Source organism: Apaloderma vittatum, unplaced genomic scaffold (assembly GCF_000703405.1).
Source record: "Apaloderma vittatum isolate BGI_N311 unplaced genomic scaffold, ASM70340v1 scaffold22628, whole genome shotgun sequence".
Classification (NCBI taxonomy): Eukaryota; Metazoa; Chordata; class Aves; order Trogoniformes; family Trogonidae; genus Apaloderma; species Apaloderma vittatum.
This window is the reverse complement of record NW_009731557.1, coordinates 25,689-37,331: the sequence shown is the minus strand read 5'-3', so window position 1 is coordinate 37,331 and position 11,643 is coordinate 25,689. Positions and strand designations below refer to the sequence as shown.

The following is an 11,643-nucleotide window of genomic DNA, read 5'->3' as shown; positions in this document are numbered from 1 at the left end:
TGGGATCCCCGCCTGGCCCTCTCACACCAGACAGCACCAGCGCCAGGCAGCCAGCGGGCCCGCTCGGAGCTGCACTGAGTGCCCATCATCCCAGGATTTTCCCTCGCTACCCACAGCTTCCCAGGAAACTTGTGCCACAAGGATGAAAAAAAACCAGTTGCCTGTGACTGAAGAGCTGGACAGAGGATGGTGATTGTAGGCACACAGTTTTATTTAACATCTGTTTCGGTCAAAGCCTGGCTGGCACGGGGAGGAGAGCCAGCCCTGCCAGCCTGTGCCACCGCGCACTGCATCAGAGTGACTAACAGCCCCGCGAACAGGAGGAACCAATTTGTCATCTCTCAAGTCAGAAAGCAAGCCAAAAAGACGTGCAAATCCAACAACTGCAAAATCTGCTGCTGGTTGCTTTTCACTGCTGCACTGTTGTTCTCAGGATAGTGAGCAGGTGGATACCAAAATAAGGTTAAAAAAAAAAGTGTCATTTGGCACCTTCTTCATCTCCCATCCTGAAACACTGCAGCTGCCTCGACCCACATCAGCAGCAGACCAAGGACCTTCCAGATACTGTTTTTTTCCAAGACCATGTGAGCATCCTCCCTCCCGCTCCTAAAATCTGGGGCAATTCCTGGCAGAAGATTTTTGAATATTTGGAAAACTTACCGCCCAGCGTAGCAAAGAAGCCTTCGATGTAGCACCCTGTTACTCCAAAGACAAAGTACCCGTTCATTGAAGTGTACATGGTGGTCGTGAAGCCTCCAAAGACCATGAAGAGGTCAGCGACTGCCAGGTTCAGAAGGATGTAGTTTAGAGGCGTCCGGAGCTTCTTGTGTTGGATGGTGACGTAGAGCGTGAGGAAGTTGACGGGGAAGCCGAGCAGGATCAGCATGAACATGTAGGCAGCCAGCGCCGAGAACTTCCAGGGCTCAGCCAGGTAGTACTGGGGGTACTCGAAGGGGCTCCGCACCACCCCGGTCTTGTTGGACATGGGCACGTAGAAGTCTTGGCCTTCGGTCCCGTTCATGGCTGTGGTTCGTGAGGTGCCTGTTCCTCTTACTCGGCGGTGTTTTTCGAGCACAGGCGGATCGTCTCTGGAGTGGGGGTCCCGCCACCTCTCAGCCTTCACCGTCACCCCGAGGAGAAGTGGCTACACTGACCTTCACAGGGTACCCCTTATAAAGTGCCCCCCAGCATAAAGCTTCAGGCATCGGTGTCAGCGCAATTAGGGCTTAGAGAATTATTAATCATAATCATCCAGGAGTAATTGGCTTTCCCTGGGAAGGTATTAAGGTGACACCTGTTTCTGGCCCACACCATCATTGTTGGAGACCACGGCTCATGGCCACGTATAAAGGCAGCTCTGCCCTGTGCTGTTCGTTTGGGGGGTCCAACTGGGTGGCAGCTCCCCAGCATGACCGTGTGCCCCAGGGGGCAAGGGTTCGGGCTGAGCCCTGCACCCCTGCCAGTCTTTGCACCCGTGAAGCAGAGCTGGACACCCACAGCTCGCGCTGTCACCGTCCAGGGGAGGCATTTGCTCCTGCCACCCCCAAGGTCCCTGGTGCACCCTCCATGGGTGCTCGGGGTTGTGCTGCCCGTTGGTGTGAAATGCCTCCGTTTCCCCACCGAGAGGTATGGGCAATGGGCTGCACTGCCACTGGGTGCCAGGGGAAGACCTGGTGCACAGGGATCCTTCCCTTGGCCGCGCGTTCTCAGGGCTCCTGGGCTGAGCTTTTGGTGCTCGCCAGCACACAGAAGCTCCTTCCCACCCCCCGCTAACAGGAGGGACACCTGTGGCTCCAAAACGAGCGACTGTGGGTTTGGGGGCTGCAGGGGGTGGCTGGGCTGGGCAGGTGTGCTGTGCTCCATCGGTGATGGATGCAGGGGTGTCCCAGGCCTGTTCCTACAACGGGAAAGCAGGTCTGTGACACCAGCCAGTCCCCACCAGAGAGTCCTGCCCACCATCACTGCCGCTGCCCGCAGGAGGCTGCAGAAGCACAGCACGGGCATCACCGACCCTGCTTCCACGTGCTCTCAGCCCCTTCTTTTTTTGCTACGGGGTTTGGCTGGGGAAATCTGAACACCACAGTGAGTCACTGACCCTGCTGGCAGGTTTTCATCTGCCCTGTGCGGTACCACCTCCCCTGTGCCTGGCTTTGCGTGTGGTTTGGGTCATGACAATTACGTTGATAACACCTAATAATTAACTGAGTCCATCTGTCCTGCACAGCTGTCCTTCCACACTCCTACTGAGAAAGCTGCTGGACACAGGCACTGGAGGGAGGTTCTGAGCTGAAGCCAACTCTCCACATGCTGGCTGACAGGCATCTTCAGTCTCCCTGAAAACTTGCAGAATCACCGAATCCCAGCGGTGAAGCCATCACTGGAACCTCCCATGCCCTCTGTGTCTCTTTGCCTTCCCACTTGATGTACTCAATTGTGCTTGAAATGTCCTTTGTGCCAACCAGCCATTGAGTTGGACGTCACCTCTGAATTTTTCAGAGGCAATGGGACGACAGGCACAGCAGAGTGAGCACTAGGAAGCCAACCGCAGAGGATCTCCTGAAGAAGGTGGTTCCTTACAGTTGTTCACACCATCACGATTAATCTTTCAAGCTCCAGAGCTATTTTCCTCATCTCTTCTCTTTTTTCCCCACCTTTCTTGTTAGCCTGGGTAACACCTAATCAGCAGTCACTAACATTCCAGGTGGCAGGCAGATACCTGCAGGGACTGTCTGCTCAGCCCCTTGGCAGGGGAGAGGGGCTGGAGGGGACGTGAGCACCCACCTCCCGCTGCTGCTCTGGCTGCAGCCGGGGAGCCGAGCGGAGCGGGTATCTGCAAGTGCCTCATCCAGCACAGGAGGATGTGCCAGAGCCGCTGGAGCTCACGGGTGCAAACTGGGCAGAAGCTCAAGTCCTCCTGGCCTCAATAAACTATCTTCAGTCCTGGCCTAGTTTTCCCTTAGTGTTCCCTGTGGGTTAGTTTAGAACATGCAAAAAGTTTAAAGGAAAAAGGACAAAGCGCTGTACTCTTTAAAGGAGAGACCAAGGTGGGAAACCTTCACTCTAGGTGGGGAAGGTCTGAAGGAGCTGAAGGGCTGGCACCGCGGACAAAGGAAGACATGGGTGGCTGTAGCCAAAGGCAAGCCACAATCACTTCGGTCAGCCCCAAAGGTCTTTCTTGACGTTAACATGGAAATACCACGACCTCACACACCCCTGCCCATCCCAAGTCCTTCTCAATTAACTTTTCACACGTGTTGCCAAGGCCAGGGCAGTGCCAGTATCAAACTACAAATCCAGCTCTTCATCCTTGTACCCAGGTGTAAAAGACGGATTAGAGGTTTATCTCCCAGCACACAAATCTGGCACCTTAAGCTCTGATGCAACAAGCCACTGCTGAGGTCAGCAGCTGCCACTCGGAGCTTAGGGCCTGGCGTGCGTCATGGCTGCGGTACCTTAGCGGGACGGGCAAGCAGCAACGGGGTAGAACGGTGCAAATCAAAGAGAACAGTTGGTCAACCACGGATGACAGCCGCAGACAAAGCAGCCGTGGTGGGACTTCTTGTACATCCAGGGGCTCCTGATGGTGAAGTCACCCACGAGTTTCAACGGCACGAGTCAGTCTGGAACTGGAACATCCTCACAAAGGACGAGATGTGCCAAGTGTGTTTTTCACCCCCAAAAACCCAATACACTTTTCAAACCTAGCCTGTCTTCGCGGAGTTGAAATAGAAAAAAGAAGCTTCCTTGCTTGATCCGTTTTGTCTCTGTGTCACAGCAAACCCTATCTATTTATTTTTGTAATTTTTTATTCCCACTAGCTCTGCAAAGCCAGCTCAGTTCCGGGAGAACGAGCCGAATCCCATCCTGGCTCGCATCTCAAACAGCATTGTTTATCCACGTCAGCCGCAAAGTCTTCGTTGCAAACAGTGACAGATGAATCAAAAAGCAGATGAGTGGTAATTAGAACAGAATGTTTTCGAAGTGGCAAATTAAGCAAACTTGGTCAGGAACCACCGAGGGACTCGGAAGCCCCACAGTGCCACTGCAGGGTGTCACTTTCAAGAGGAACCCAAGCGGGCTCGGAGACATCACCAGCTCCACGTGCAAAGTGCCGCTTCACCAGCCCCAACCCCTGAGCCAAGAGCTTAAGGCAGTGAAGTGGGATATTATTTCCCGCTCACAGCAAAGGGAGGCTCTGACAGACGGGATGTCGTAGCAGCAACAGAACGCATGGTAACACGGGCACAATCTATCCTGGGTTGAAGTCAGGGGACCTCTTGTTTCCCAGCTCCAAACCAGTCCTGCTGGTCACCGAGCCAGCTCCTCCGGCTGCCGGAGAACTCTCCAGAGCCCGTCCTCGGAGGAGTCACCCACGCGGGAGCAGCTGGGGCTGGCTGCGCTGGGGTGAACTTTCCTCACAGCAGCTGCGAGGTGCTGCCGTTTGGATTTGTGTCTAGACCAGCGCTGGTGAAACACTGGGGTCGCAGCTACAGCAGGGCAGCGCTGCAGAGCACTGAGCTTTTCTTCTTCCCCCCAGCGACAGGCCAGAGCTGGGCACCACGTGGGGAGAGGACAGAGCTGGGAGTGCTGAACAAAGCGTATTCCGCACCTGAGGACGTGCTCAGAAATAAAAGCTCAGAGAGAGCAGAAAGAAGGAGGATGTGTTTGTGGCATTCACCTTCCCACGCAGCTGTTACTCACGCCAAGGCCCTGGTCTCCAGGATGCAGCTGGACACCCGCCTGCCACGGGGAACCGCAAGGACATCCCTCCCTGCTTCGCTTCGCTTGCACACACAGCTTTGCTCCACGCGTTAAACTGGCTTTGCCTCAGTCGTGAGCTTTTTTTGCTTTTGCTCTCCTGATTTGCTCTGCAGCCCAGGGAGCAGGGGGAGTGAGCAAACCACGGCGTGGGGCTGAGCTGCTGCCCACGACTGACCCACCTCGTTTGGCCAAGCAGCTGCACCATTTAGAGCCTCGCAGCAAGAGGCTGAAGAAGGCGGCGGCTATTCTTGCCCAGATGGAATAGGGCAGGGGGGGAAATAAATCAAGTTCAGGAAAAGCAGCATTAGAGCAAATTCCGAGACAAATAGTGAAAAATAGTCCCGTTTATTTGAAGATCTGTCAATAACAGGTGCATATTAAAGAGCAAATCAAGTCCTAACACAAGTTCAAGGCTGAACTTAACCCTAGAAGCATTCCTGTAAAAATCTGTGGCACTTCAGCTGCTTGCCAGGGAAACGTAGAGCACATTCACAAATAGCAGACATTTTCGTTTAAAAAAAAAGTTACATTTCTCCAACTCAGTTCCACTTTTATGTACAAAATGGAATAAGATGACTTAATCAAGATGTTGGGAAAACTCTATGAATGTAAGAAGTGTTTTGTCACGTCCATAGAGAAGTCTGTCAGTTGAGGTATGAGATTGTTTTTCTTCATTGGTTTGACTCATCTATTTTTCGTCGACAGAATGGACAACAGTTATGCTGGAGTACGAGAAGCTCATAGTCTTCTGTGTGAAACATCTGTTAATTAGGAACAGATTTAGGAACAAGTTAGCCTGTGACTAGCTCAAAGAAAATGCAAGCTGAGGCCAAAAGCTTTTCTACCGCACAGACGCTCTGAAGCTACCGTTACAAGAGAATTGCTCCTCTTGCTTTCGATTGCTGGGGAGCGCTCTGACCTGGAGCAGAGCAGCGAGCCCCTCACAGACCACTGCCAGTGTTGCTGAAGAGGCACAAACCAATTAATTACTTTTGCAGAAGGAAGGACAAAAGTTAGACAGCTTCTGTGTGAGCAAATGTGACTGAATTCCAGTATTTCAAAAAGCCGTTCCTGAGAGGGAGAACTGAACCACAAGCTGATTTAGTTACTGACTGATTCTCCTTACTAGTCCAGGCTGAAAGTCAGAGGGGCAGAGCAAAAAGAAATAAATGGAAATCAGCATTTGTTGTTCAGCCAAGGTTTGCTCGAGAGGCTCTGGCTTCCTCTCAGTGCAACTTCTCACATTCAGCTACCTCCAAGTTTTCAGAAAGCAGCTGTTTCTCCATGCCTCACACAGCCTATTTTCTGGTTTGCACTGCCTTCTGTCTCTACATCATCTGGGAATTTGTTGAATACATTTGAAAGTATGAGGTTTCAATGATTAGAATTGGTTCAGCCACAGGGTTCTCAGTAGGGTGCTTTGTTTTGTTTTTGTTTTTTAAACCTCTCCATGAAAACACTACCTGAAAGCATGATGGACACATGGTAATGGAGGCATCTGGCAGCAGGGAGCGGTAGTACTGCCACCGCAGCGGCTTCGGCCAGCGCTTAATCAGGACGTCCCTGCGGCTCATCGACTGGAGAACAGCACGATTCACTATCACGGGAACAAATTCTGAGCCTCCTTGCTGCAGGAGAGCAGGTTTAAAAAGAATTAGTTACCAACTGCAAAGCCCTTTGAGGATTAGTAAGATCTTGCAAGAAGCAAAGTACAATTTAGTAGAAAAAGCGCATAAGGAATTGGCCTGAGTCTATTCCCACCAAACTCACTCTCGGCTTTATCAGCACCTTTAGCGACAGCCACATCTCTAACTTGGGTTCAGTGAGCCTCCATTGTTCGCTTTAACACAGCTCCTTGTAAGTTACATCCATGCCCACAGCCTTTCTTAAAACCTCACAGTGACACCTTGTTTATGGGTACACTAGCCAGGCAGAGAAATACCCGGGGGGACAGCCCTGTTGTGCCATTGTATAACGACAAAGCCAAATTCCAGGAACGTTTACTTTAAGATCTTTGTTGTGTCTTTTGTTTGTTTGTTTTTTGTTGGTGGTGGTTTTTTTACGAGAGGAGTTAACTGGTAAATCCCATTCCCTCTCAAATTCCATCCCTCTCTTCCAGTCCCCTGCTTTCTATCTCCCGTGTGGTGCCTGTAACACAATCACACAGGAGAGCAGCACGGATCCCAAGGTAAAATTTTCTGTTCATTTGTGTTGGTAGCAAGCATGAAACAACTGGAAGATACTGGTAAGGCACTTACCTCAAAGCTCAGTTTTGCTGTAAAGGGATCATTGTCTTCAATAATATCTGTACTGTCATCAAGCCTCAAACTCTGTGCATCTAAGATGCATTTCTTAAGGAAGAAAAAGTTCCTACAAGATGAGCTGTTCTCACAGCAGCCGGCACTTGCAGAATAAATATGAGCGCGAACCAGCAGGACTGATGTCCTTGCTGCCCCAGAGGGTCAGAGCATTCCCCAGATTATTACCGAAAGTGCTGGAGAAGGGCTTGCTGTGATTCACAGGGACCGGGGACATTTATCAGCTGCAGAACAGCAGAACTGACCACAACCGAGTATGACATCAGCTCTGCCTTCCGCCCTCTCGGCCCCCTCCTGACAGGTGACAAACGAAGCAACCTATTTAAATTACAGTTTTGAGCAGCTTGAGTCAGAAATCGCGTTTTCTTGTGCATTACTTGCACCTACTGTTCTAAGACCCCACAGTGACCCCCCAGACACAAAGACTTACAGAAGAGGTTCCAGCAGGAACGGCTGGACCGGATGGCTACGAGAAGGCAGCCCCTAAAATGAGCTGTTATTGGAAGCCAGTAACACACTTCGGATTCTCCCCGTTCTTTACAGAAAGCAATTAAAACAGAACAGGTAAAGCATGGCATTCCATTGTTAAAACTAAGGATTTCACACGATTAGAAACGAATTGTCCTGATGAGAAAGCTTTAGGAGAACATTAGGTTTAGTTAAAACATCCTTTTGGTTGTTACACTAACTTGAAAAGGAAACACGACACAATTATACTCACATCAGTCATATGACCAAAAAAAATTTTTAAACCTAAAGGGGGAAAAAAATTTAAAATTGCTCCTTTTTTCTTTAAGAAAAGGAAAATGATTTTAATCAAAAGGATACGATCACTCATCATCTCTTGCCATTTTTTCTCTTTTTTATTCGGTCTCGGAGCTTCAAGATCAATGAGAGCTACGGCTTCTTCATCTGTGATGCCATCTTCCAGATAGAACTCGACCAGGTGCAGCACTTCTAAAGGGGTGTGACAAGGAAGGAGTGTTTGACCTGCAGGAACCCAGCGAGTTCCCGTGTCCCTCAGGAAACGAACACCCTCCAGCACCTGTGACGGCGCTGTTCTGCCCACACGTTCTCGTGGAACAAGTGAGATAAAATTAAAACGAACCAAAACCCCCTCAACTTCTCGAAGGATTGCATCTGTGTTAATGAAACACTTTACACATCCAGGGTCTCGTAACAAAGCAGCGCTTTCCAGCTGCGGCCGTCTGCCAGTGAGACCCAGCAACTCCCGCCAACAGAACCAGCCACTTAGTCAAATCTAACGCTAAAGGGAAAGATTTGTTTGCCCGAATAACACTGCAGAGAGAACAAATGAAGCACTGACCCACTCTGCTCAGCTAGTATTTATCTACTTGAACAGCACAACCGCATGCGATAGGGCAACGCACCGTAGGAGGACGCGGAGAAGACGAAAGGCTGCCTGCAGTTAATGCACACGTTCCCCAAGTTATTGAGCAAAGGGTTGTTGGTTGAGCACCTGTAACACAAGGGCACCAGCTCCTGCAGAGACACACACAGAGCACAGGAATCCTCAACAGACCACATCCCCAACTCCTCGTCTTCAGTTAAATACGGGCTCCTTCGGTTTACACCACTGATACCACACCGGCACTAAACCCGGAGAAACACTGCTGGGAAATCAGATCCTCTAACATCTGAAAACGCTCTCCCTCTTTAACAAAACGGCAAGTTTTCACACTAAAAATAGCTGCCTTCACCACTCAAACAATTAAATTTTCACCTCGCCTTTGCAGTAACAGAAGCAGAATCCTGCATCAAACACACAGTGACAAAAGGAGTGCAAGAGAAGGTTACCTGAAGCAAAGTTTTTTGCTCTAAGGTTCGGCCAGATTCAAGTTCTCCAGCTAATGCATCTCTCTTCTTTTCAAGAGCACAGTTATTTTAGGCAGTTCTTAAGATTGTGTTTCTATTATTTCAGGTGGCTAGGTGCACGTTCACTTGCACAATACAATTTATTTTTAGTGAGTGCTCCACGAGACACGGCTTTATAGAGCACTGCAGAAAGTCAGACTTCAGTTAAAGGAGAAAAGGTGTTAAAATAGGACTTAAGGAAGGAAGGTCACACAGGGGATAAGGGGAGGAGGGACGGAGTGCTAGGAGGGGGACAAATGAGAGCGACCTCCAGCTGGAGAGAGACAAAGACTGGGGAGTAATTGCACGTGGATCAGAGAGAAAAAGGCTTGAGAGAATTAATAGGCAGAGAGGAAGGTAGACGCAAGACAGAAGAGGGAGGATGGAAGCTGTCCGTAAAGAAATGACTGATTTCAATTTGTTCTCGGGAGCAAAAGGAAGCCTGACCTGAAGAACAACAATAAAAGGACCGTGTTTCCAGCAGAAATGTAATTATATCGCAGAGCTGTGCATAATATATTTCAGATTTTTTTTGTGCATACCGAAACTCAGATTCTTGGATTAGGTCACTTATTAACAACTGACATGAAACACGTCTCAACTTACTTCACTGTCGTGGAAGGGCTTGGATCGGACCGTCAGGCTGCCCAGCTCAATTGACTTCTGGAACCTCGCTGGGATCTGCAGGCCCTGCAGCTTCTCGTAGGCGTGGCGAGCCAGCTTATACGCACCCAGAGCTTTACTCTGTTTTGCCAGGGCAAATAATGTATTGCTGTAATTTAATTAAGGAATAAAAATACATACGGCGTTCAGGAAAAGCTGCAATACTCTCTCTAATCAGCAGCTGTGCAATGAAGCGTATCCAACGCTGGTACTTCAAACAGGCTTTAACAAGAGAAATCTATTTACATAGCTCCATTTTAAAACAAGTGTGAAAGAGCTGTCAGAACATCTGTGGGCATTTATTAAGCAAGGTAAGGAACTGACCCTACAGAAACAATGCTCTGGTTAAATATTGTGACTCCATTTACAAAACCTCGGTAATTTTAGGAGCTGAAGGGATTTTCCATTTCAAAAAAAATCTTACTCCACCAGCAATCCACGGACACCAGCTAAACGCACGTGATCTCACCGGAAATAAAGCTTGTGCTCTGAGTCACTGACCCAGGGCTGTCTCTCCCGTGCAGCGGGTAACAGCAGCTGCTCTTTAGAGTGCTGCCGATCCCAAGGCGTGTTGTAGGTGCATCACCTGTCACCAAGTCCTTCATAAGAGAGGAAGCTATGGAGAGGAAAGCCAACATCCCATCCAACGCCACAAACTCAGTGAAACTCGGAAAACCTAGCCTCCCCGTGGCTTACAGTGACCCCCCTTGCTCTTTCTCAGCCAGGTGCGTTCCCACAGGATTCCCAGCACAGACCACGCGCTCACCGAGCTGTGCCAGTGTCAGCCCGACAGACGCCACACAGCTCCGCCAGCCCCGTGCGAGGAGAGAGCTCCTGGCTTTCCCAGCCCTCCTGTCTCAGCTCGGTCTCCGTGCGACAACACTGTCAGGATTCAGAGCCAACATGCTGTTGCGGTGACGGGTATCCTGGAACCCGCTGCTCTGACAAAGGTGATACGACAGACCGGGTGTGTGGCTTTGAGAAGCACACGTTGGTTGTTTTGTACAGCTCTCCAAAACTATTAAAAAAAAGTCGCACAGTTAAACACACAATGGTTTAAAGATGTTGATTGTTTCCTCGGGGACAAAAGTCAGTTTCTGTTAACTTTAACCAACAGCTGAGACTGACGGCACCCTACAGAAGAACTCTGCAGCGTGGATCAACATCAATTATTCCCTTCATGTATCTCACAAGATAACTTCTGCATTTGGTACTAGATCAGAAGGATACACTTTTGAGATCCCCAAAGGAGTCTCCTTTGTTAAGCTGTGAAGCAGAAACCTGGAAATATTGAAGAGGGTTTCAGGCAAGTGGAAGCTGAAAGGCTCCTCCTGCAGTATTAAAAATACAGACATATATTTCTAAGCTGGAAAAGCAACAATTCCTATCACTGAGCAGCATGGCACTAGGCATTGAGTTCTGTGTTTCTTTCATACAGTTGCAAAAAGAAGAGGTGCTGACAGCACATAGCAAGTGGATTTTGCACGTCTTTATCGCCAGAGCTCACGCCTGCTACACACAGAAAAAGAGAGAACAAGATCCACGCAGCTAAACCAGCATCTTTAACGGGCTGTGTAAAAAGGAGGGCAGAGCGCCCAGCAGTAGCGTGGAGCCCCCACCACTGCGAGGCCTGACGCAGCCTGACCAGCGCAGAGCTCTGCAGCACCGCCTGCTCTGGGCAAGGGCACGGATCAAGGGTTCTCAGCGTTTTACAAAAGATATTTTCACCAACGGTGGTGGCAATTGCTGGGAGCCGGAGGAGTTCTCCACTCCTGACTGCTCGTCACCTCCGAGGAGTTTACACACATCGCTGCTGACACACGTACCGCACTGGGGATCCCTAGGCTGGCGTGTCCGCCTCTGTTCAATCTCGTTTTCCTGTCATTAAAATAAGAGCTGAGCGCAGCCTTGGAGGATCAGCGGCTCAGGTCACGGTGGAGCCAAACCAACATAACCAGCACACAAAGGCTGGGAGTGGGAAGTCACCTCCTGCACACTGACAAGCACAGGTCTGCTACAACTGGCC

General features: G+C 49.9%; 2 protein-coding genes across 3 annotated transcripts in view; both read right to left on the bottom strand.

Annotated features, from left to right (window-relative positions):
* The window catches only part of RHO (rhodopsin), a gene marked incomplete at its 3' end in the record, with an annotated part of 2,333 nt that extends 1,137 nt beyond the window's left edge, over positions 1 to 1,196 (bottom strand). Inside the window, exon 1 of the mRNA XM_009875238.1 lies at positions 661 to 1,196. Coding sequence (XP_009873540.1) covers positions 661 to 1,021 — 361 coding nt within the window. The remainder of the gene's footprint in view (positions 1 to 660) is intronic.
* Positions 1,197 to 5,391: 4,195 nt separating this feature from the next.
* IFT122 (intraflagellar transport 122) overlaps positions 5,392 to 11,643 on the bottom strand; it is a 31,844-nt gene continuing 25,592 nt past the window's right edge. For both annotated transcript variants that reach the window (XM_009875236.1, XM_009875237.1), the window contains 7 exons: positions 10,848 to 10,948; positions 9,561 to 9,726; positions 8,471 to 8,582; positions 7,908 to 8,036; positions 7,020 to 7,099; positions 6,225 to 6,389; positions 5,392 to 5,522 (listed from right to left, as the gene is read on the bottom strand). In XM_009875236.1, coding sequence (XP_009873538.1) covers positions 5,433 to 5,522; positions 6,225 to 6,389; positions 7,020 to 7,099; positions 7,908 to 8,036; positions 8,471 to 8,582; positions 9,561 to 9,726; positions 10,848 to 10,948 — 843 coding nt within the window. In that variant the 3' untranslated portion in view covers positions 5,392 to 5,432. The remainder of the gene's footprint in view (positions 5,523 to 6,224; positions 6,390 to 7,019; positions 7,100 to 7,907; positions 8,037 to 8,470; positions 8,583 to 9,560; positions 9,727 to 10,847; positions 10,949 to 11,643) is intronic.